Below are 22692 nucleotides of genomic sequence, written 5' to 3'. Positions count from 1 at the left end.
TTAGATTGACTGGGATTGACTTGAGGTAGCGAAGTGACTTCCCCAGGAGCATACTACTGCTGGTCCTGGGGCAGAGATGGGATTTCAACTCAAGATTGAATCCAAATCCAAGTTGAAATCCCAGGTTTAGTGAGTGGGCATTGTGATAGAATTCCATTGCCAAGACAGGCAGTTAGAATATTAGAGGAAATTTTATTGATATCCAGTCCTTTATTTTAGAGGCAAAAAACTTACTAGCAAAACTTGAATGGGATCAGAGAATTGGGCAATAATAATGTATTGACATTAACTTCCTCATTTGGTGGTTATATTGTGGTTGTGGAGGAGAATGTCCTTATTTGTAGAAATATACACTGAGCATTTAGGTTTGCTGGAACATCGTGTAGACAGGAGGGGCTCTCAGAGGGCTGAGGGAAGATGATATTTCTGCTGTGCCATTATTGTAACTTTACATTAAAATGAATGGACAGATAGATGTGAGTGGTTTAGGGACCACCCCCCAGGCTCAAAAGTTGGCTTGTAGCAGAGGAGATAAAACTTGAGCTTTCCCCACACCCCCCTCCGATTTGTCTAGACATCTACTTACCCTAAATTTGGCACCAGCCTTTCAGAGATTGCATTATCACTGAGCACCTGTTGCCATTGGACTTAAAACATAAAAATAATACCGGGTGTAGATGTGTCCAACCGACGCTCATCAGAATGGTTGCCCACAGTACTTAATTCAGAACTTTTCTGTAATTATCCAGAATTCTCTCCTTGCCACTAGCTCCATGCTGCCGGCTGGATGAGCCCGGACCGTTTTGAGTCAGTTCATTGTGTGCTTTTTTTGTTGACGTAGTGATGGGGAGAGTGATGGTCAGAAGTGATCTCCTGGGCTCACCACCTCTGTGACTATGTGGACTATGAGGGAATTCTCGTTTCGAGACCACAGGATTGTGGATCTTTGCCATGCTTATAAATGTGCTCAGTGGCCTTGAACCAGGGCAGCTGGTCAGTTAAAAATGAGTGGTGAGTAACAAGTGCCCCAGCCCATGGTTGTGGGAGCTGAGCCCGAGTCTATACTGTCCCTCCCTTGCCCTGTTCCTGGGAAATCCCTTTGGAGCTGCTTTATCCCCTGCTGAGCGACCTTTGAAAACAACAACCAAAGCCTTTGAAATAGAGATGCAAACATTATGTGGGGATCAGCGTGCTGTCATAGGGTATGTGTGGATCAGAAGTGGGAGCTTGGCCAGATGGCATTTCATTTGGTGGGATATGAAGAAAGGATAAGGTTCATTCCCTGGCTTTCTAAAGTTTGTGCGAACTGGGAAAATGACACCGGCACGAATAAGCAGCCCTCAGTCAAGCTGTGGCGCCGTGTCATCCGTGTCATTGGGAACTGCGGTGTGGGCCTCTGCCCCACCCTTCATGGAGCCATATGCATAGTGGTTAGGATCATCTGTAAAATGGGATAGGTGACTGTCTCCTGCGATCCTTGACAATTGAAGTCATTCAGTGAAGGATACCCAGGCTGAGTGGACCCTTGGGAGAGCAGATGGGGCTTCAGATGAGGAAGGGAGAACAAAAGCCAAGATTTGGAGGCTGGAAGCCAAATTGTGTTGGAGGACATTCAGGGAGCTAGTTGGACTGGGGTGAGGGAGAGCATAGGGGTGTCCTCAGGGATCTGGGTACCCCACACAGTCGGCCCTGAACACCAGGCCTGGCACCATTTAGAAAGGGAACCCCCAAGAGTTGCCATGTGGTGGACAGAGATGTCCATCAGGGTGTACGAGAGGCAGTGTGGTCCTGGTCCTCAGAAAGGGTCTGGACGGGGGCCGTCTGTGGGAGGCTGGGAATGAGGCCTCAGGGCCACCCTGGGGTGATGTCCTAAGTCCTGAGCTCAGCAGCAGACGGGATTTCACAGGAAGACCCTAGGACTCAAGTTGAGTGGGTGTGAAGCAGCTAGGAGAAGTGCTAGCACAGACGACTCCACAGAGTTCTAAGCCTGAATGAATGTCCAGCAGAGAATTCAAGAAGTAGGAAGAGAAACAGGGCCATGAGGACAATACCTGTTTGAGTTTGAGTGACAGCAGGACACCTGTGGAAACGTGCAGTGGGATGCTTCAGGCAACATTCAGATGCTTGTGATAACATACTCCCTATTTTTAAGGGAATTTTAGTTTTGGACTTCTATATAAATATTTGTATCCAGGGCCTGCAGTGGAGACCTGGAATTTCTTCAGTAGCATGTTAGGGACCTTACATAGGCTGTCAGTGTTTCTGTTGTCTTGAGGAATGGTCCCAGGCCTCCAGTCACCTTGGGAGCCTGGTCACCACAGCCGTGCCCTGGCAGAAGAGCCTTAGGGTTCCCTGAGCCCTCATTCCCCATGCTCCTGACATTCCCTGCAGGAAGGGCCCCCCCCCCCGCACCCCACAGTCAAACCAAAAGCGAATGCCGCTGAAAAATTCAGACCAGGACCCCAAAGCGGATTTCATGTACATGCTGCCAGTGATCGGAGAGTACTAACCCTCTCTCTGAGTGCCTCGTTGTGCCTTATAGCATACTCGGTGCCCACATGGATTTTTGTTTTCATTTTCACAGTAACTCGAAGAGGGGTATGCTGACACCCTCGTTCCCCGTGTGAAAACACGGACACCAGGAAGTTAGGGATGTGCCCGGGAACACGCAGTAAGGGACAGGGTTGGAATTCACATCACGTCTGCCCGACTTCAACCTCTGTTGTTGATCAGCTGCTCGAGTTGGGGGTTCAGATCGGGCAGGGTTGGGGATACACACACAATCAATGGCTGCCAGTGAAATCCATCCCTCCCTGGGTCCCTGCCCGTACAGCCCTTGTGGTTTCTTGCCGCTCTTGCTCTGCTAGGGTACCAGCTCCTTCGGTGAGCATCGTTTTCTCCCTGGCCCAGGGGAGTCACTTAGTAATTCTGTCCCGTTCCTTCTGTGGAGGTGAGCAAAAGCCGTTCATTACAATGATTTAGAGGCCGAATGTCACGGGAACGTGTCTCCTTGTCTATACATTGATTATTTTATTTTGGGAGCCATTTCGCCAGTGGCAAACCTGTAACCGCCCGTACTGGGCACATACATTTCAGTCATCTTGGCCACTCACAGTTTCTTGGGACGACCCAGGTCTCGGCTAACAGGTATTCCTCAGTCTTGTAATCTCTGAGATGCTGGTACTTTTTAAAACCACCATCTAATGTGGCATTCTTATTTTTAAAAGCCTGGAAAATATGAGAAAAAACAAATCACCTGTGATCTCCTCACCCAGAGCTCATCCCTGGGTCTGTAATCATCTGCGTCTGTTTTCTCAGTATTTATACATGTATGTAATCAGAATCACGTACTGTAGGTGACTTCTTGCTGTTACTAATACTAGCTATGGTGCTAGCGTTAGTCCAGGAGATATCACGCTCTTTCTGCAAGGCACATATGCTGGTATCAGCACATGCCGGAAGGGAGATTGACCACATGAGTTTTGATGTACACTTGCTGGCTGTCAGTGGCCAGGGGACTCCCCGAGTTCTGAATATTTTATCAACTGTGCTAGAGGAGAAGCTGATTCTTTCTGGTGCGCCTGTCACAGAAGAAGTTTGTTTCCTGGGTGGAATGTTCTTCAAGAGTAAGAAGATCACTTAAACCTGATTCCTATAGGAGCTATGTCACTCTCTGAGGAACCTGTTCTTTGTTTCAAGAAAGTGCAAAGCCAAACCATTTCCCACGAAAAGTTTGTACATAACATGTGGAAAGACTAAGGTAACTTCTTTTAATTTTTTTTTTTTTTTTTTTTTAAATCTCAGGTAGCATACGGTGTTCTGTTAGTTTCAGGTGTACAATACAGTGATTCAGCACTTTCCTCCATCACCCAGTGCTCATATGACAGGGGCACGCCTCAGTCCCCATCACCTATTTTGAACATTGGACTCATCCAGCCAATTGTCATTCTCTCGCAGTAACAAAACAGGGAGTGCAGGTTCTCAGAGTTCCAGTTAGCATGTGGGCTTACTTTCTGGTCTGTTGTATAATCTACCGTTGTTATGAACATGAATACCTACACATCTCATACTTTGGAATTCTTTAGGATTCTGTCTTGGGAGCTCGTTCCCAATAGAATTGACCTGCCAAATGTATTGCCCACATAATCTGGAAGCTTCTACGGCAATTGTGGTGCCAACGACCCAAAATACACTGGGACTTGTTTTTATATATCTTAAGTGTCCAAGTATTTAGAACCAAAAATGTAAAACAACTCACAACAGATTAGTGGGAGGATAATTAGAGACGTGACAGATTGTTAAAAAGAATGCTAATGAGAGAAAAGCCAGGAGAGGTAAGGGGAAGTGAGGAGGGGTCCGTACCCTGAGGAGACCAGGAGAAGCAGGCGTGGAGTCACGTGTGGGTGTGCGAGAAGCACTGTGCTCTGTCCCTTGGGCTGGTCGCTACCCCTTGTCTGAGGAAGGATGAGAACACAGGTTAAGTATTTCCCAGAAACCTAGGTCTTGTATGCCGCTTGCTAAAATTAGCACTTTCTGCTTCGGTTTTCTAAAGAACATAGAGAACACCCTTTCTTGACTAAAGAGTTACTCATGTTGGGAGCTTCAAGTTTTAGAACAGAGAAACGTGAACTAAAAATGCCTAGGAATTGAAGTAAAATCCTCTTACCATGTTTCTAACTGCATTTCCCCATATGGCACCCTCTCTTTTTTAGACCCTTTCCATATGTCTCCAACACTCCTTCTCGCTGTTACATTTTTGTGTCTGTCCCCTGGGGCAGGCATGGGGTATGGAGAGTGTATTTGTTTACTCGCATGTGCTGCGCTGCCTGATGCTGAGCCTCTGGATCCCTGCAGGGCCCACCTGGGTGCCTCCTTGTGGTGCCGCCTCCTGCTGCGCCCCTGCACTGGAATGTTCTGCCAGCCTCCTGCCTGATCCCCTCCCCAGGCTGGAGTGTAGCTGGTGGGCTGCAGGCGGCCTGCTGCCGTGTCTTCATGTCTCCTCCACTCTGCTGCGAACTCACCGACTCCCCGCACACCCCCAGTTGGCCCATTGGTTCTCGCAGCCGGGAAGCCACCTGGAGGGCGGCTCTTCGTTTTTAAGGCTGGAGCCATCGTGTTTCCCGAGAGCGGGCTGTTCCGAGGCGGCTGTTTGCAGGGGAGTCTCGCCTGATTTTGTATTTTTGGTTTTTTGGGGATCAGTCCCGTGGATGGTCTGATGTGGAACACTGGAGTGTTTATAAGTAGAGCATGAATATTAGTAGTAAAATGGTTATGGTTCTCAGGCTGCTAATTTAACCCAGCTGAATCCACAATGTTTAACCTAAGTGCTAAGAAAAATGCTGTTGGTGGCCATTTGAACCCATTTGAACCCCTCGCAGTTCTTCCATGGTTTTTTTTTTTTTTTCTTTTATTCTAATGTGTATAGTTAAGTTTAAAAAGTGGAATTTGGGCTCTCTGTGGAACCCTCAAATGCCAGAATGAGGCTCTAAATGACCTGGTCCAAGCTTTTCTACAAAATCGGGCAAACTGAGTGATGTGCTCAAGGTCGCAAGGCTCATTCACAGCAAAGCCAGGCAGCTCCACACACAGATAAGGGAGGGCCTGGAGGCCAGGAGCCCAGGGACATCAAAGGCCCCATCTTGGAGCACGGGTGGGGACAGCCCAGCATCATAGTAACTGGTGTCTGCCCTGTCCAGGGCAGCAGGTGAACTCATGAGCCTTTCTGCTCATCCCTGCTAGGAAAACAGGGCTCCTTTGTCGCCCTGCGCGAAGGCCCGTTTTGCATCGATCGTGCATTCCCTCTTGTGATGACCTGGAAAGCAGGTGTAAGGTTGAGGGCCTGACCCCCAGGAGCATTTTGAGAAGAAAACAGGCATGTGCACACCGCTCCGGGGAAAACACCACCTGTGTTCTTCTCCACTTGCCCCTGCCTTTGCCTTCAACCAGAGGAAAAACCTTAGGTGTTTTAACAACAGCAATAAACACAGTGATGGCTGTCACTTGGTCTCTTGCTGTGTCTTAGACACTGCGCTTTGTGTGCTCCCCTGTCACTGGGCCTTCGTAACAGCCCACAGGAGCCTCCGATATCCTCGTACTACCGATGAAGATACCGAGGGATAGAGCTGTAGAGAATCACTGAGGTCCATGGCTCATGGGTGGCAGAGCCAGGCTTGGAACGCAGGCTGCAGTTCGGCTTTGTTGTCTCTGCCAGCCATTGGCCACCTGTGTCTGCCCCCACGAGTGTGCCGTCCCTTTGCTCATTTGCATGTATTTACCATATTTCATTTCACTTAGCAGGTACGGCCCTATAGACTTGCGTGCGTGCTGAGTTTCTGCCAGTGGATTAACACGCTCGGTAACGTGGCAGCCTGTCTAGCTGAGCCGCGCCATGTCTCGTACACCCCTTTGCATATTCAGAAATGCTTGTGCTCGTGGGTCGGGAGTAGGTGTTGAGGGGTACTAAATATGTATTTTTAATTAAAAATTATAATGAAAATGTAAAAAAAAATTCTTTTCATTGGCATCTGTGTTACCATTCGGCTTTCACATTAGATAGAAAAATCCTGTACCATAAAAGATTTTTTTCCCCAGGCTTAAATGTTCGACTGTGTTCTTTGCCTGCCTGCTAAAACATGAACAGGCTTTCTGATGCCCAAAGAAGGGAATTCCAGCTCAGAGTCCCAGATGCATAGCCCCACGTGATGGTGGGCCCTCTGCTCCGGCACCTGTCTCTCAGCTAGCTCCTGGGAAGGCTGCCCATTGGAAGAGCGACCACCTGGGCAGAGGGGTGGCCAATAGTCACTCTGTCCCTCCCTCGGCTGACAACCCCTGCCCGCAGAGTGGGGGTTTGCCTCGGGTAGGGCCATCCCCTTCCATCTACCCATGTTCCTACCCCTTCGTGGGTTGGAGGTTTGCTAATTGTGATAAAGTCTGCTTCTCAGTAATGTGTTAACACTGCTGGCAACATAGGTGTGTGTCATTGGTGAGATCAGTCCGGAAGGACCGATCAGTGCCTATGGAATCCTGGTGGTGAGATAGGAAGCAGAGCTTATTAACTGAGCAAACATTTACTGGCTGTCGCGCCCTGAGGTCACAACGGGATGAAACACAGTCTTTCTCAAGGAGATAAATACAGCACGGGGAGGTGGGCACTGAAATCGAGGTGGGTGAGTATGACGGGGCGTGTGGGGGGTGATGTGACCTTATTTTAGTGTTTGCAGATCTTAGTGCTGACCAGGAGTTTGGGATCAGCCGTCGCCTTACTGTGGGGGAAAGGCCCACAGGAAGCTTGTTCCTCGCTGACCTTGAGTCCTGCCCACAAGCCCATGGTTTTTCCCAAGGTCATATTGTCTGCGGTCTGGCCGTGGAGATACAGACTGACTAAACTTTTGGGAAGAACCTTTGTTGTCATTTTTGAAAGCTAGATTCAAACCCCTAGAGGAGGAAAGTTCCCTGGCCAGCTTTCTGCTCTAGCCTCCTTTGTTTCTAGGCCAGCCTGGCTGTCAGAAGGATGGGTGCTCCCCTGTTGTCAAACCGCACTAGGCACGTGGATGGGAACTGTGGCACCCAACAGCAATGACGATAACGCTGGGGTTTTTTGTAAATAAAACTATTGCCCAAAGAGATACAAAAGGTGCCAAGGATGCATTTAGTCCTTTGTCTCACAAGTGGTTAGAAACTTATTGTTTCCACTTCTTTCAGTCTATCTGGTTCTTAATAATGAGTCTCAAGGGAAGGTGGAATTTTTTTCTGCCAGTGGGACACTCAGAATTCTGAGATTTAAGTTGACAAGATTTTTGCTTGGCCCGACATAGTTCTGCCAGCTTTCACTGTACGCATCTTAGCCCCAGCACGGCCCAGCCCTCTGGCCTCGTCCTACATCCCACTCTCCCACTGGGCCTCTGTAGCGTGGCCCCACAGCCTCCTTCACGTCTGGCTCACAGCCCTCTGCAGCCTGTCTCCTCTGCCCCCATGCTGCCTCTCCTCTCTGGAACTCCTTTGTGGTCAGCAGTTGGCGACATGTTTGAGCCTCCGTGTGACCTGTGTGACAAAAGGAACAGATGCTCACTGAATCAGCTGAATGAGGAATTTACGCTTGAGTCTCCTTTGACTTAGATTTGGCCTCGTCTGAAGTAAGCTGGGCTGAACAGCCTCCCCCCGTCTTGAGCTGTCTTTGGGGTTTCTCTGACGAGCCATACCTAAAGATACCAGCCACAGTGATTCACTTGGGACCATCCTAAGTCAAATACCCTAGGCCCCATCAGATTGAGGTTCGATGGTGTGGTTTGGTTAAGCCTGATGTCTGTGGCCACCCCCATGTCACACATGATGACTCTTGCAGTAAGTATTTTCAACCCAGGATACTCTGGGCCTTAGAAGCAGGCACACCAGCCTAGCCGTTAACTGTGACATGGTGGGAACGGCGGTCCACACCCCTGCCATCCTGCCCTCACTCTCATACCCAAACCTGGGTGCTCCCAAACTACGACTGTATTCTTTTTGACATTCTCACTGAAATATAGCACTTTGCTAAGTGGGAATCAACAGTTTGGCATACTGAAGGAGGTGGGCTGAGAGGAGTAAGCGCAGGGACGGGCGGTTGTGTTTTTTCTGCACTTTTTATTAAAGTGACAAAGTCAAATCAAAAGTAGACAGGGTAAAAAAAAAAAAAGAACAAAAAGAAGAGGAAAATTTCAAAAGGGAATCCAGTGGCTCACATCATTGGGAAGTATGGTAGGACCCAGGGGCTCTTTCTCTCATTCTGGGCCTCATCCCTGCTTAGCCTTTCATTTTTCAGACTTCTATAAACGTGGGCAACTCCAGGTGGCTAGGGCTGGTGCTCGCCCATAACTGTGGCAGATCTGGGTCATGGGTCCCCCCACAGATGGCCTGGTGGGGTGCAGATGGCCCAGCTGAAGCCACAAGAAGAGGAGTCTTATGGAATAAGGGAAGGGATAAAGGATACTCAACAGTTGAAAACTGCAACAGAAGACCACTGCATTGATTTTAATGGGTCACTCCTTGAAACATCGGAAGTTTAGTAAATTTGAGAGGTTTTTTCCCCTTTTTATAGCAAATATTTTGATTATAAATTTCAGCACTGGTACAAGCTAATCTTTCGACGTAGCCATAAACACCAGATGCAAATTAAATGCACATATAAAAGCACCAAAAGCTATTAGAAGCCAAACATTAGGGGCGCCTGGGTGGCTCAGTGGATTAAGCCGCTGCCTTCGGCTCAGGTCATGATCTCAGTGTCCTGGGATCGAGCCCCGCATCGGGCTCTTTGCTCAGCGGGAGCCTGCTTCTCTCTCTCTCTCTGCCTGACTCTCCGCCTACTTGTGATTTCTCTGTCAAATAAATAAATAAAATCTTTAAAAAAAAAAAAAAAAAAGAAGCCAAACATTAAATATATTCCGATCTTATAAGAAAAGTTACTTTGGCCATGTTGTACCCTAATCAAACCTTGGCAGATCTCCTTAGCATTTAATAATAAAAGCTCTTTGTAACTTTCAGTCGACTCTTGTAATAGGCTCTAATCCTAAAGGGGGAAATGCCCACAAATAGTGACTTTATTGTAAATGGCATTTTAGGTACAAGGAGGCTTTCTAGTTAAATCTGGTGTATGTTGCAGATCCAATAAATAATGAAAGTAAAATGTCTTCACCATAGACCTCCTAAATCTTGGATGCCCAATGTTTAAATGAATTGACTTGAATATACTTTTGAACTATCCTATTTGTTTGACATTTTGTTGAATCTCCAGAGCTCCAGCTGGCAGGTGACACTTAGAGCATATTTTGAAGTCATCTGTTAGAACATCTATCTTCAAAGGAGCATTTAAGCGATTTTGACTTGAAAATCAGCAACATTAATAATGTATGACATATTCAAGCTTTTATGAGAACTCCACCTTTAATGTATGTAATTTTATTCAAGAAAAGTTAAAATGTTCTCATTATCATCAATGAAAATGTAACTCAGGATTAGAGACCCAGCGCTTGGTGTAAGAAAATCATCACGAAAGCTGAAAAGTGGTTTATGTTTGGAACCAACTCACCTGTTTGCCCCTTCAAATCGTAGTTTTATTACTGTTACTAGATGCAGAGAAAACTCATGGAACCAGCTGTGGGGAGGGGCTCTGCTGAGGAGCTTGTTCACATCCTTCCCGGCTGTAACCCCCCATCCCAGGCAGCCGTGTGCTTCTGGGTCCACACCCTTCTCTCCAGCCTGACTGCTAACTTCTGTCCAGCCTGCAGTCCTGGGACAGCGTTCAGATTCTCCAAGACTTTTACCCATCTCCATATGTGGAGCCTGTTGTCCAGCACCCTCCTGCCCAGGACCCCTGGTGGAGCAGGGAGAACATTGGAGCTGCCGGGGGTGTGGGGGGGAGGAGACTGGGGGGAGGGGACCCCAGTTGTTCTGAGAGCCTTATCTCTAATAGGGGAGTTAAAATCCCAGTCCCTCCTGAGCACGGGTCACATGAAACATCTTTCTTTTTTTTTTTTTCCACAATGATTTCCATTCCTCCTTTGTTCTTTCCTCTGTGCAAAGGTGTTGCAGTGTATACATTATTGAACAAGCCGTAGAGAAAGCCATTACTTGGCGAAAAAATGTTACTTGACATCACCCAATACAGCATGCCAGCCATCACGGTTATCTGACGGTCCCGTTCTAGATATTCTCACCCATAATACGATTCACCAGAACACAGCACAGCAAAGCCTCCAAAACACTCAGGCACCAAATAAAATCCATGCAGTTGGATTTAATGATTAACAGGAGAACAGAAAGAAAAGCCCATCATTTGAAGTCATGTCAGATCTTGCCAAAGTACACCAGTATCCGCGGCCCCCGCCCCCCGCACACACACACTTCAGGTCCCCTGTCTTCAGTCCTGAACTGCCTGGTATCCCACCTGTACCAGGTCCCATACCCAAGGGGGTGAGGGAGGGGGAGGGGTATGGCCTTGGGCGGCTGGGTACTGCTCTTGGGTCCTTCTTCCTGTCTGCAGTCTGGCTATCCCAGGGATTCATGATTGGGCCAAAGGAGCAGTCCCCGTGGGAAAGTGTGTTCTTGCAAAATACCACACAGAGAGGGCATGAGTAGAAACACTGGTTAATGAGGACTTCCGGTCTGCCTTGTGGGGTTAGTTACTGTTTACTTAACGGTAGGTAAAGATTGCCTGAGACATTGCAAAAGAGTGTGAGGGTTTGCCTCGCCTGCTAGGAAAATATGTAACATTCTAGGAGAAAGAAAAAAATCACATTGTCTTTGTTAGAAAATCAAAAACACACATTGATGGGTTCAAGGTGCTTTTGCTAGAACTGGGAGAAGTAGGTGGTATGACTTCAGTGAAAGAAGAAACAGAGCAGAAGATGTGTGGGGAAAATAGCCACAGAGAAAGTGGTGGGGGGGACTGTGGAATTCCCACCCTGCCTCCAAATCCCTAACAGATTTGCCTTTATTTTTTTTTATTTTTTTTAAAGATCTTATTTATTTTTTTGAGAGAGAGACAGTGAGAGAGAACATGAGCGCGGAGAAGGTCAGAGGGAGAAGCAGACTCCCCGTGGAGCCGGGAGCCCCATGCAGGACTTGATCCCGGGACTCCAGGATCATGACCTGAGCCGAAGGCAGTCGTCCAACCAACTGAGCCACCTAGGCGTCCCACAGATTTGCCTTTAAATTAGAGAGATTGCTTGGGGCCTGGACACCATGTGGTTGTGGGGGGGGTTGAGTTGGGGCTGGCGGGCACAGCAGCACAGCCGTCTATGAGACGTCTGTGAACCACACTGCCTGCTCTGCATTCACAGATTTCCCTCTGAGCCTTTGAGATCTCCGAGCTGCCCCATGGCGGTGGCCCGTTGGCCTCATGTTTACTCGGGATATGTTTCTAACCCCACATCTTCATTCCCTGAACCTCAGCCCTGCTTCCACCTGGAGACAACGGGCCATTTCCTTTCCCGAGGACCAGAGGAACCACTTATCATGGGGTTTGGAGGCTTGATCTGGAAAGTGAGGATAGACTTCTGACAGCCGGCAGTCCTCACACATTTCCCATAGCTCTCGCGGTACAGGGTCTTACAGCACATGGTCTTACGGGTTCAGTAGGATTTTGTTGGTGCACGAGTCCCCACCACTTCGCTGGCTGCACGTGTTGGGCCATTTCCCTGATCCCCTCAGCCTCAGTTTCCCCATCTGTAGAAATAGAGGGATGCTCACTTTGTCGCAGGGCTGTTGATCTGAGTGTTCAGATCATGTAGATGTAGGGAAGGCCAGCTTCCTCCCTATTCCCAGACATCTGTCTCTTGAATTTCCCTGCCTCAGCAACTGCCTGTGACCTTGCTCCCAAGCGATAATGTTTCTCAGGTGCCAAAAGCTCGCCAGGCGAGCTTTCTATTTTGGTGGCCATCTGGTGTTGGTAACATGTTGCCAAGACTGTTCAGAGGACTTTGGCCCTCTCCCGGTAAAATACCTGTTTGGGAAAAAAGAAACGCAAGGCCCTCACTCAGAGTAGTAATTGTTATTCACAGAGTCCTTCATGTGCCTTGTATTACAATCTGCATTTATTACCTATTAGAGGCTGAATTATATCCCCTAGAATTGATATGTTGCGTCTTGACCCACCAGTTATGTCAGTGTGTGACCGGACTTGGTAAAGGGCCTTTAAAGAGGTCACTGAGTTAAAACGAGGTCTTTAGGGTGGATCCAAGTCTGATGTCACTGGTGTCCTGTAAGAAGAGGAAATCAGGGCTCAGACGTGCAGCAAAGAGAAGCCCATGGAAAGACACAGCAAGAAGGCAGCCACCTGCCAGCTAACAAGGGAGGTCTCACTAGCCCCCAGAACTGTGAGAATATAGATTTCTGTTTAAGCCCCACGATCTGTGGGGTACCCTGTCATGGCAGCCCCAGCCCACTAATACGGTGCCACTATTGTCCACAGTTTATGGGTAAGAGAATGAAGACACACACTGAGTAACTTACCCAAGACCACACGGCTAATAAGTGGCCTGCTTGGAGTCTCCTGTGGGCCGGGCTTTCGGTTTCTTTGCCGCATTCCATACCCCCCTTCCCCTTCGAGAGTTGCCTCAAAGACTGGATCACATTAGAGCTGTAAAACAGGTCTAACTTTCCATGGTGTGCTTGCTATGCGGAATGTTCCAGTCTTGATAAATTTAAGCTCCATGCAGGTAAGAAACATGCCTGTCTCGTTTTTCTTGGTCTCCCCAAAGTCTAGGAAGGTGCCTGGTAAAAACTCAGTGGCTAAAGTAATTATTTTTTGCTTGAAGAGTCAGCAAAGTCACAAGCTCATAAGTTGGTCATAAGGTGGCTTCAACAATGTATCATGAGATCTAAGGTCTAATGCTGGCTTTTCTCCTGATCTTGACACCTTTCTGTGCCAATAAATATTCTAAATCCTGCTCTTCTGTAGGTGTTTTCTCAAGTAGCTTTCATTACTCACAAATTTGAAAAGGTCTATTAGAAAGTTATCTGTGGGGGCACCTGGGTGCTCAGTGGATTAAGCCTCTGCCTTCAGCTCAGGTCATGATCTCAGGGTCCTGGGATCGAGCCCCTATCGGGCTCTCTGCTCAGCAGGGAGCCTGCTCCCCCCCCCACTTTCTCTGCCTGCCTCTCTGCCTACTTGCCATCTCTCTGTCAAATAAATAAATAAAATCTTAAAAAAAAAAAAAAAGGTTATTTGTAAGAGCACGTAGGTGGCTCAGCCGATTAAGCATCTGATTAAGCATCTTGGTTTCGGCTCAGGTCATGATCTCAGGGTCATGAGATCGAGCCCCGCACTGGGTTCTGTGCTCAGCAGGGAGTCTGCTTGAAGATTCTCTCCATCTGTCCCTACCCTCACACACACACACACACTCTCTCTCAAATAAATCTTTTTTTAAAAAGTTATTTGTAAATATTATTTCTTAAAGTCTTGTTACCAGTAGAAATTTTCCTCTGCCTGGCCATTGCTGCCTTAGCATGCCAACTCCTTGATGAGGCTCAGAATACCCTGATGCCTGAGCCTTCTAGACAGAAGCGTACTTTCTTGAGTGGTCTGCCTTCTAGATTCTGGAGCTAGTGAATCTCACATAGGTTTGAAATCACATGAAAGATTCATTTGAAGATTTAGAGGTTCATGTTTTCATGTAAAGTGAGTTAACTTGTAAGTGGAAGTCTAAAATCATAACTTGGTTTCATACCTGGTTTACGTTCGTATTTCCTACATGTTTAAATAAAATGTATATTTAAAAAAAAAAGAAAGAAAGAAAGAAAGAAAAGTCTGCTGAAGCCATTCACTAAAAAATTGGTATGTCTGCCTGAAAGCCTTGTGAATGATCCCTTCATGTTGCTGGGCTGTCACCTCGTGCGTGCTATCCAAGGGCCTTATAGTGGCCAGACCCCACTGCTGGCACTAAATGTGGGGCAGCTGAGCCTTGAGGTGTGGGGGTGCTGGTCTAGGAGGCGGTGCTCAACACCCCACAGTAGACAGTGGTCATAAGGCAACATTCTGTTCCTCTTGAACTCCTGCCTGCTCAACAAGGGATCATTCTGTCTTTACTCCATTTAAAGGAAGAAAATGAGAGGTACAAGCTCCACCCATAAAAGTGCTTTGGTGTCATTTGTGGGGGTGGGTATCTGCAAATGGTTAGTTTCCATACCATCAAAATCCCCACTTGACAAGTTAGGAGGTGTTGTGGAGCTGATGGGCGGGCAGCTGTCTATCAGGCAAAGCTGGGGAGTCTGCCTGCCCTGCGAGGCTAGTGGCCCCGTGGCTCTGAGTGCCGATGTAACTTCCTCCCCTAGGCTCACTTCTCAAGAAGGTTCCAGAATTCTCTATGTTCTACCGGGGCTGAAACACTTTTACCTTAGAGCTTTTCACACTGTTTTCCCCTTGCACAGGAGGAAGTAAGTTTCCCAATGCAACTCAGTACTCACTCCCTTATGTATCTGAAGCTTCAGACCCTGCTTGATACACTTTGAGATTTTCTTATTTCCTTGAAGAAAACCCAAACAACTCAACACACACGAACAAGACGGTCACAACCCATTAAATTGGTTTTATGATCCACTAGTGGATTTTGAATCACCACATGAGAAATTCTGCCTTAGGCTTAACAGATGAACTAATTTTTTCCTAATTGGTTCATCCCAACATATGGGAAACGAGTCTCTTGTTTTGAAAGGACAGAATTGCAGGAAGACGAGAGAAGGAGGAGGAGGGTATTGGTTGCACCCAGTGGGGCCAGTCCACTGCCAGACAGCTCTCAGAGGGCCCAAAGTGTCCCCGAAGTGGCACAGGCGTTGGGTTGGCGAGGTGGGAGCTAGGCAAGCAGCTCTGACCAGTCCTAGACTTAGCAGGTCTGAGCTTATCAGTCCAACTTCCCAGTGTGTACGAAGGCCAAAGACATCCTATCTAAGCAACTCTACCTTATTTTTCTCTAAGAGGGTCACAGGAATTTTCTAAAAAGTAGCATACTTCCAAAGGAAGCTAGCTCTCTGCTCTTTTGTAATCTTTTTGCGTTGCTAGTACTCTGACAATCTTTCCCAAGTGAGTGAGAGAGGGGAGGCTTAGGAATCCCCAGCTTTTGCAAAGGTGCACTCCAGCTGCACCTCCCTTTGTTGGCTATGGCTGCAGGGTGTGCCCGCGGTGGCTTTGTCTACCTCCTGCCCCCCCCAGTGTGTCAGAGGGTTGGGGAAGGCATGTCTGAGCACCAGGGATGCCCCGTGCGTGCCCACTGAGCCCTTGCTGTGTCTCTGCAGGCCTCGGCAAGACCAAGAGGAAGACGAGCGCGCGGGACGCATCCCCGACGCCCAGCACGGATGCCGAGTACCCTGCCAATGGGGGCGGCGCCGACCGCATCTATGACCTCAACATCCCGGCCTTTGTCAAGTTCGCCTATGTGGCGGAACGGGAGGACGAGCTGTCCCTGGTGAAGGGGTCGCGCGTCACCGTCATGGAGAAGTGCAGCGATGGCTGGTGGCGAGGCAGCTACAATGGGCAGATTGGCTGGTTTCCCTCTAACTATGTCCTAGAGGAGATGGATGAAGCGGCTGCCGAGTCTCCCAGCTTCCTGAGCCTGCGGAAAGGTGCCTCCATGAGCAACGGCCAGGGCGCCCGGGTCCTGCATGTGGTGCAGACACTGTACCCCTTCAGCTCGGTCACCGAGGAGGAGCTCAATTTTGAGAAGGGGGAGACCATGGAGGTGATTGAGAAGCCCGAGAACGACCCTGAGTGGTGGAAGTGCAAAAACGCCCGGGGGCAGGTCGGCCTGGTCCCCAAAAACTACGTAGTGGTCCTAAGCGACGGGCCTGCCCTACATCCCTCGCACGCGCCGCAGATAAGCTACGCGGGCCCTGCGTGCAGCGGGCGCTTCGCGGGCCGAGAGTGGTACTACGGGAACGTGACACGGCACCAGGCCGAGTGCGCCCTCAACGAGCGGGGCGTCGAGGGCGACTTCCTCATTAGGGACAGCGAGTCTTCGGTAAGTGCCCCAGGGTGGCAGAGGCCTGGTGGCTACAGTGTACTCATCTCCATGGGTACATCGTGCCCCGCGCTGGTCAGCTCCCTTTCCTGTCCATATAAGGCCCATAGCCAGAGCACATCTATAGCTCCAGGTAGCCTAGAGCCCCCCCATATCTGGGGCTCCAGTTAAGCTCGGGAAATACAATTTGCCTGTAAACCCACGTAAGGTTGCTGCTCTGTAATAAACTATGTCTTCCGTGGGGATGGGAACCCAGCTGGGGACAGTGGTCGTCATTGTCCTGCAGACATACTCTTGCAGATGGGATGGTAAGGAAGGTGGCTTTGTAGCTCCTGAAGGTGGTTTGGCTGCTCTACAGAGATTACCCCTTTAATGTTCTACAGACTCAGACATCGTTTTTCTCTCTAGGCTTCCCATTCTGTTCTTGAGCCCACTCCCTGCTGACCGCAGCCCTGGTGGTTGACTTTGTTTCCTCTCTGGGTCCGAGGCATGTCTGCTGCTCTCAGCGGGTGGGGCACCTGGGTTCTGACACAGCCTTTGTGCATTGGTTGGTTTTCCTTTTGAAACCATACAATCCTATGGTCATCTCTGCTGCAGGCAGCATCGCGGAGTTCATCTCCCGAAAGCTTTTAAAGCACTTATGAATGGATTTGAAAAGAAGAAGAGAGGGCTTAAGAGAGCAGAGTTTGCGTGTGTGAACTGAATCAGAGGTAGGAGGCCGCTTGCCTCATAGCAGATCCTCTTCTAGTGGTGGGTCGACAGATCTGGGGTTTGTGTTTTGGGTACGAGGTTGAGCCTGTCTGGAAGAACAGGGCCAGTGTCACGCAAGGTAACCTTTTCATGTGTAAACATTGTGGAAATACTCAACCCAACCGTTTTTGTTGATCCCTTTAAAGATGCACCTTCCATATAATAAGATTCCCCGGAAACAAGAGTGCTGTAGATAGAGTGCATTGCAATTATTTTGTGTCGGTTCTGGCAGGTTTCAGTTTAATTTTTAAAATGCAAACTACAACACTAGGAAATATGTAATCTGTACTGTAATTGGGGTCCTCTGGGAAGGCTGATAGCGCCATCAGTCAGTGCATATTTAAGACTCTTGCAGAAGGATCTGCGAGGAACTCGAGGCCATGGAAATGTTTTTCCTTCTCTGAGAGAGAGGCACCTGCGATGTGTTCTTCAAGGCAGGAGGAGCATCATGGTGGTGGCGACTGGACCCCTCGCCATGTCAGCAGGTCACGGCGTTGGCAGCCGCCTTAGATGTGCTGAGGCAAGCACCCCAGGCCTGGATATTAACTCCCTCTGAAATCTGAACTCTGTGATTTTCTTATCCAGCCGCCAGAGCTTATCGTTGCTGGCAAGCCATCAGATCGAATCGTTCTCATGTGACGTAAGCTCTGCGCAGAGCTGCCTTCAGATCATGCTGGAGGCTTAGGAGGATGAAGTGTGTTGCACGTTTAACTCTTGAGCAGAAACTTAGAGGAATCACTGGAAAACCAGTTATGGTAGAAGGTGGTTGGTCCAGAGTGCCTAAGGGATAACTATAATCCTGAGTCAGAAAGTATAAGCTTGATTTAGAGATTTGGAATTTGAGAGGCACCTGACTGGTCCAGTTGGTGAAACGTGTGAGTCTTGACCTTGGGGTTGTATGTTCAAGCCCCACATTGGATGTAGAGATTACTTTAAAAAAAAAAAGTCCTCAAAAAAAAAATAATTTTTGAGTTTGAAGATACTTTTAAGAATGGAGAGGGGTCAAAGCAGCCCTGCGGTGCAGAGACCTTAGCCTCATTCACTGTTCTTCCTATCTAGGGCTTGGGGCGAGGTAGATGAGAAAAGCGCCCTCCTGACTGCTGGCCTCGGGGCAGACCTCCTACTACATTTCCGTAGGAAACACATATTCGGTGGGGGTCACTGTCTGAACTCAGAGACCAGATCCTGGTGGATGGGGGCACACAGGCCTCCCCCTTCTCACTGCGCTTTGCTCGGGTGTGTTTTTCGCAAACTGGAGGTTTGCAGCAGCCCCGTGGTGAGCAAGTCTGACTGGCACCGATTTCCACCAGCATTTGCTCACATAGTGTCCCTGTCCCGTCTTGATAATTCTCACAGTATTTGATACTTTTTCCTCATGTTTATATTTGTTATGGGGATCTGTGATCAGAGATTTTTGACTTACTGAAAGTTAGGGTGATGGCTAGTGTTTATTATCCGTGAAGTTTTTTTTAGTTGAGACGTGTGCATTATTTTTTAAACGTAATGCTATCGCACACTAAATGGACTACAGGATAGTGTAAACGTAACTTTCATACATACAGAAATCACAGAATTCATCTGATTTGTTTTCTTGTGAAATTTTCTTCTTTGCGATGGTCTATAGAGTATTCCCAAGGTATGCCTGAGCTTTCTTCACCTGGGTTCTGTCTTAGCACTTGAATAAGCTCCCGTGGCTTGTTTGTCTCAGATTATGAGAGAATATGCTGACTTTCTAAATAACTGAAATGTTAATTATTAAAACTGTATTTTAACCTTTTTATAGGACACTCTCCTGATTTTTTGCATTTTGTCTTAGAAAAGCGAGCTGTGGCACACTAATGGTGTGATTCCAGGAGAATGGAGGCAGGAGAGGACCCCCCATCAGCCCTGCACCCTCTCTAGCACCAGCTCGGGCTGAAGAGGACCACATGACCCAATGTGCAGGGCTGTGACGGTGTGCAGGGCTGCCCGTCCTAGTGGCTTTTGCCTTCACACATGGCATTTTCCCTGTTGGGGTGCCTGCCTTGTGCCAAAGGGATGTTCTGGGGGTCTCCAAGGCATGCTGCTGTATTTTTCCCAACAGCAGACCTAGGTCTGCTTTTCCTATTCCCACCTGGCTCCTCTGAGGCTGTTGAGGAACTTTATGGTTGGACAGGTGGACAGATCATTCCTTATTCATTTTCCACCATCTCCTGTCTGCCTCTGCCTTACCTCTTTGCCTCTCTTGTCTCCCAACGCTCTCTTATCCTTTGTCTCCTTTGCTATTCACTTGGGCACTTCTGAGATGAGCCTGGCTTTCAGAGCCACCACCAGACCGATGTGAGCCTTTGACATAGCCGCTGTAATCTAACAGAACATCGTGTCCTGCCGGGGTCGGAAAGGCTTCTGATGGGATGCAGGGACATCTTTGTTTCACTTCCCTTCTCTCTCACCATCTTTGGGCCTGGGACTTTCCTCTGATTGAGGTCACCACAGGACAACTGGCTTCTGCGGGAGCTCAGCAGCATTCTCAGAGCTTTTCTTCCAGATAGGCCTCCTTAAGATCTCCTGAGGGATTCTGCTATAAATAATCGAGGCGCTTGCTTGAAGTTATCGTGCATTTAAAAATACTCAGTATTTCCCTGTTTTAAAAAATAAAAATACACCTAACACTGCGTCTTTGCAGACTACCAATAGAGTTGCCTAGGACATGCGTGCATTTAAGGGAGGAGGAGCACCTGTTTTGGAAAAATAAATACAAACCTTACCATATCCTGGACTTGCCCGTGTGAGTGATGTCCTGGGTGTTATCAGAGCTGTCAGGCATGTTTTATCAAGGAATGAACAAGACCAACTAAAGGATCCTATTTGGGCGCCCTTTCCTGTCCCAAATCTCAATACCTACCCTCTGTTTCTACTGTCTTCTCTCCCTTCCTCCCAGCCCCATAATTATCATTTCTCTTAGCAGCTCAGGGTGAAAACAGCACTGTTTCTTAACCCCCATGTTCCGATTCCCTGCATGCACCTCCATAGCTCATGAAGTCTAGAGAATTCCAAGTTCCTGCCTGTCCTCTGTGTGCTCACCAGACATCCTGATGCATTTGCCCGCATGTATTTGTACTCTGCGGATAGGGTTGGAAAGCCGTACTCACAGTTAGGAAAAACCAGCAGCGGGCATTCTGGGAAGCTCTGGAAGTTGTCAGTAACTTAGCTTTACAGGAGCTCCATCCTCTCTCCTTGAAGCCATTATTTGGAAAGAGACAGCTTACGCCTATGATGCGGTCTGCCGAGGAGACTAGCCGTGCAGCACCCACCCGTGGCTTAGGGAGCCCTTCTCCTCTGCCGGACTTAAGAAATCCTGGCGAGAGCTCCTTCTTCCACATGTGTATGGTATGTTTCACAGTGGGTTTTGGAAACTAATTGCTGATCATCCACGGCGTTTGTTTCTGATGGAGAAAAACAACCTTTTGCTAAAGATCACGTAATGTGTGCGTTGACCACATGAACAGTCATGTGTTCATTCCTTGCTCTTTTTGAAAAAAAAATTATATATATCTATCTCCATCCATCCATTAAGATTATCTGGCCAGAGAGGAACAGAAGGAAGGAATTAGTATAGTTCCTTGTTACAGTATTCAAATTTTATTTCTTCTAGAAATCATAATTTTATTGCCAAAACTCTGTTTTTGGGTGATGTCATCCCTTTGCCTCTCTAGATCACTGATGCTTACACTGTCCCACAGGCCAACATCTCTCTGAGGCCTGGTAAGATAGAGACCGTGGGGTCCCACCCCTAACGTTCCTGACTGTGACTCCCTTACCGTGACTCCCGGCAGATCTGGAGCTCGAGAAATTGCATTTCTTAGCACATTCCTCAGTGATACTGATGCTGATGCTACTGAACTGAGGACCACACTTTGAGAATGATTATTGTGACCTGAATGGTTTCAGACACATTTACATTAGCTGTTGAAATACTACATTTGCTTAATTCTACATTTGCAAGAACTATAAACATGCTCAAAGTTGAACATTTATCTCTTCTAAAGTTTTCCTTAGGTAGAACTGTTGGCTTTCTGTTGAGTGGAATTCAGCTTCTAAAGTGCTTTTTGTGGTTTTCTTTTTTCAGCTGTTTAGGATTGCCTTTGCTCTGTGTCTCAGAGTGGGAAAGAGGGCAGTCGTCAGAGCAGAGTGAACCCTGCTTCCTAGCAGCTCAGAGAGGGGGGACCCACGGAGTGAGTTCCTTAAAACAGTGATACTCATGAGCTTTCTTAAATCCATGGTCTGGGGCCATGATCTCTAGATGCCTTCTCAGGTTTGGGTTAATGTTAAGGAAGAGCAGTGCCTACATGTATCTTTCCACTGAGAAAACAGTACTGAATGGAAGCTTTAAGCCTGTATTTTTTTTTTTTTTATAGTATGTCTCACTTGAAATATATCACATTTTTAAAACTGCAAGGACCCGAAGCATCACTTAGGGTGGTTGCTTTTCCAAGAGTTCACTCCTCATCACCTGTCTCGCTGACCCGCCTCCCAGATGGCCCTGAGCCTCTTCAGCTCCAGCGCGCCCTTCCGTATTTACCTTTAGACAAATCATCAAACTCATGCATCTGTGAAAAAGGCTAGAGTCTTATTTAAAGCTAGTTCTTGAAATATTGATCAGTCACAAGTGTCCCAGGGTATCCCTCGTGATTTTTTTCAGAACCCAATGAAGGCTTCTATACTGAGCCCTTGGCCTTTGTTCAAGGCCTGGCTCCCCGTTCATCCCCGGAGGAGGGGGTTCTTCCTGGGAGGAGGGGAATGGACTGGTTCTCTGAGTGCTCTGCTTGTGTCTTTGCAGACTACCGAGAGAATTGCATGTAACCAGCAGGCAAAATAAATTAGCCCATCAGTAACACAGAAAGCACCTGAGAATCTTAGAATACCATTATTTATGATGAAGGGCTTTAAATGGAGTCTGATTTCTGCTTTGTTGCAAATAAAAGTAAATAGTTCTGAATCCATTGATTTGTTTTTGGAGGGAGATTAATGTTGAAAAGGAAGAGTAGTCTGTTACCCCAAACTCAGCTAACTGGTGACGTGTAATGTAAAGGAAACAAGCGAAGGTTCGCCAGGGGGCCCTGTTAGGCCAGTGGACTAGGGCAGTGAGGCTGCGCAGAGCCACTCTCCTCCCCCTTGTGAGCTGAGAGTTGCTGAGTGGCCTCTTCTGTTTATGCCTGGTGTCTCTCCAGGTCCTATTGTGGAAGTTTCCCTCCTTGCGCTTGTGTTCCTGCTGTTGGGTTCTTGGAGTGGGCTGTCTCTGCCTCCAGACCTTTATACAGGCCTAGAAAAATCTAGAATGCAGTTCGCCTCCCCTGTGCCCCTCACCAGTGGAATGTATACATGTCCTTCAAGTCTCATTCCAGCCACCTTTGCTCCTGCAGAGTCTTTCCTGACCTGCAGGCCTGGGCCATGTGCTCCTTACATACTCCTGGGTCAC

The 22692-nt window shown here is 48.0% G+C and overlaps 1 protein-coding gene across 4 annotated transcripts in view; it reads left to right on the top strand.

The window, feature by feature from the left end:
- Positions 1-22692, top strand: part of NCK2 (NCK adaptor protein 2) — a 154283-nt gene that overhangs the window by 119047 nt on the left and 12544 nt on the right. For all 4 annotated transcript variants that reach the window (XM_032351680.1, XM_032351677.1, XM_032351679.1 and 1 more), the window contains one exon: positions 15763-16484. In XM_032351680.1, the coding sequence (XP_032207571.1) occupies positions 15763-16484 (722 nt within the window). The remainder of the gene's footprint in view (positions 1-15762; positions 16485-22692) is intronic.

This window comes from Mustela erminea, chromosome 7 (assembly GCF_009829155.1).
Source record: "Mustela erminea isolate mMusErm1 chromosome 7, mMusErm1.Pri, whole genome shotgun sequence".
NCBI classification, from domain to species: domain Eukaryota; kingdom Metazoa; phylum Chordata; class Mammalia; order Carnivora; family Mustelidae; genus Mustela; species Mustela erminea.
The sequence above is the reverse complement of the archived record's forward strand: the minus strand, read 5'-3'. Positions and strand labels throughout refer to the sequence as shown.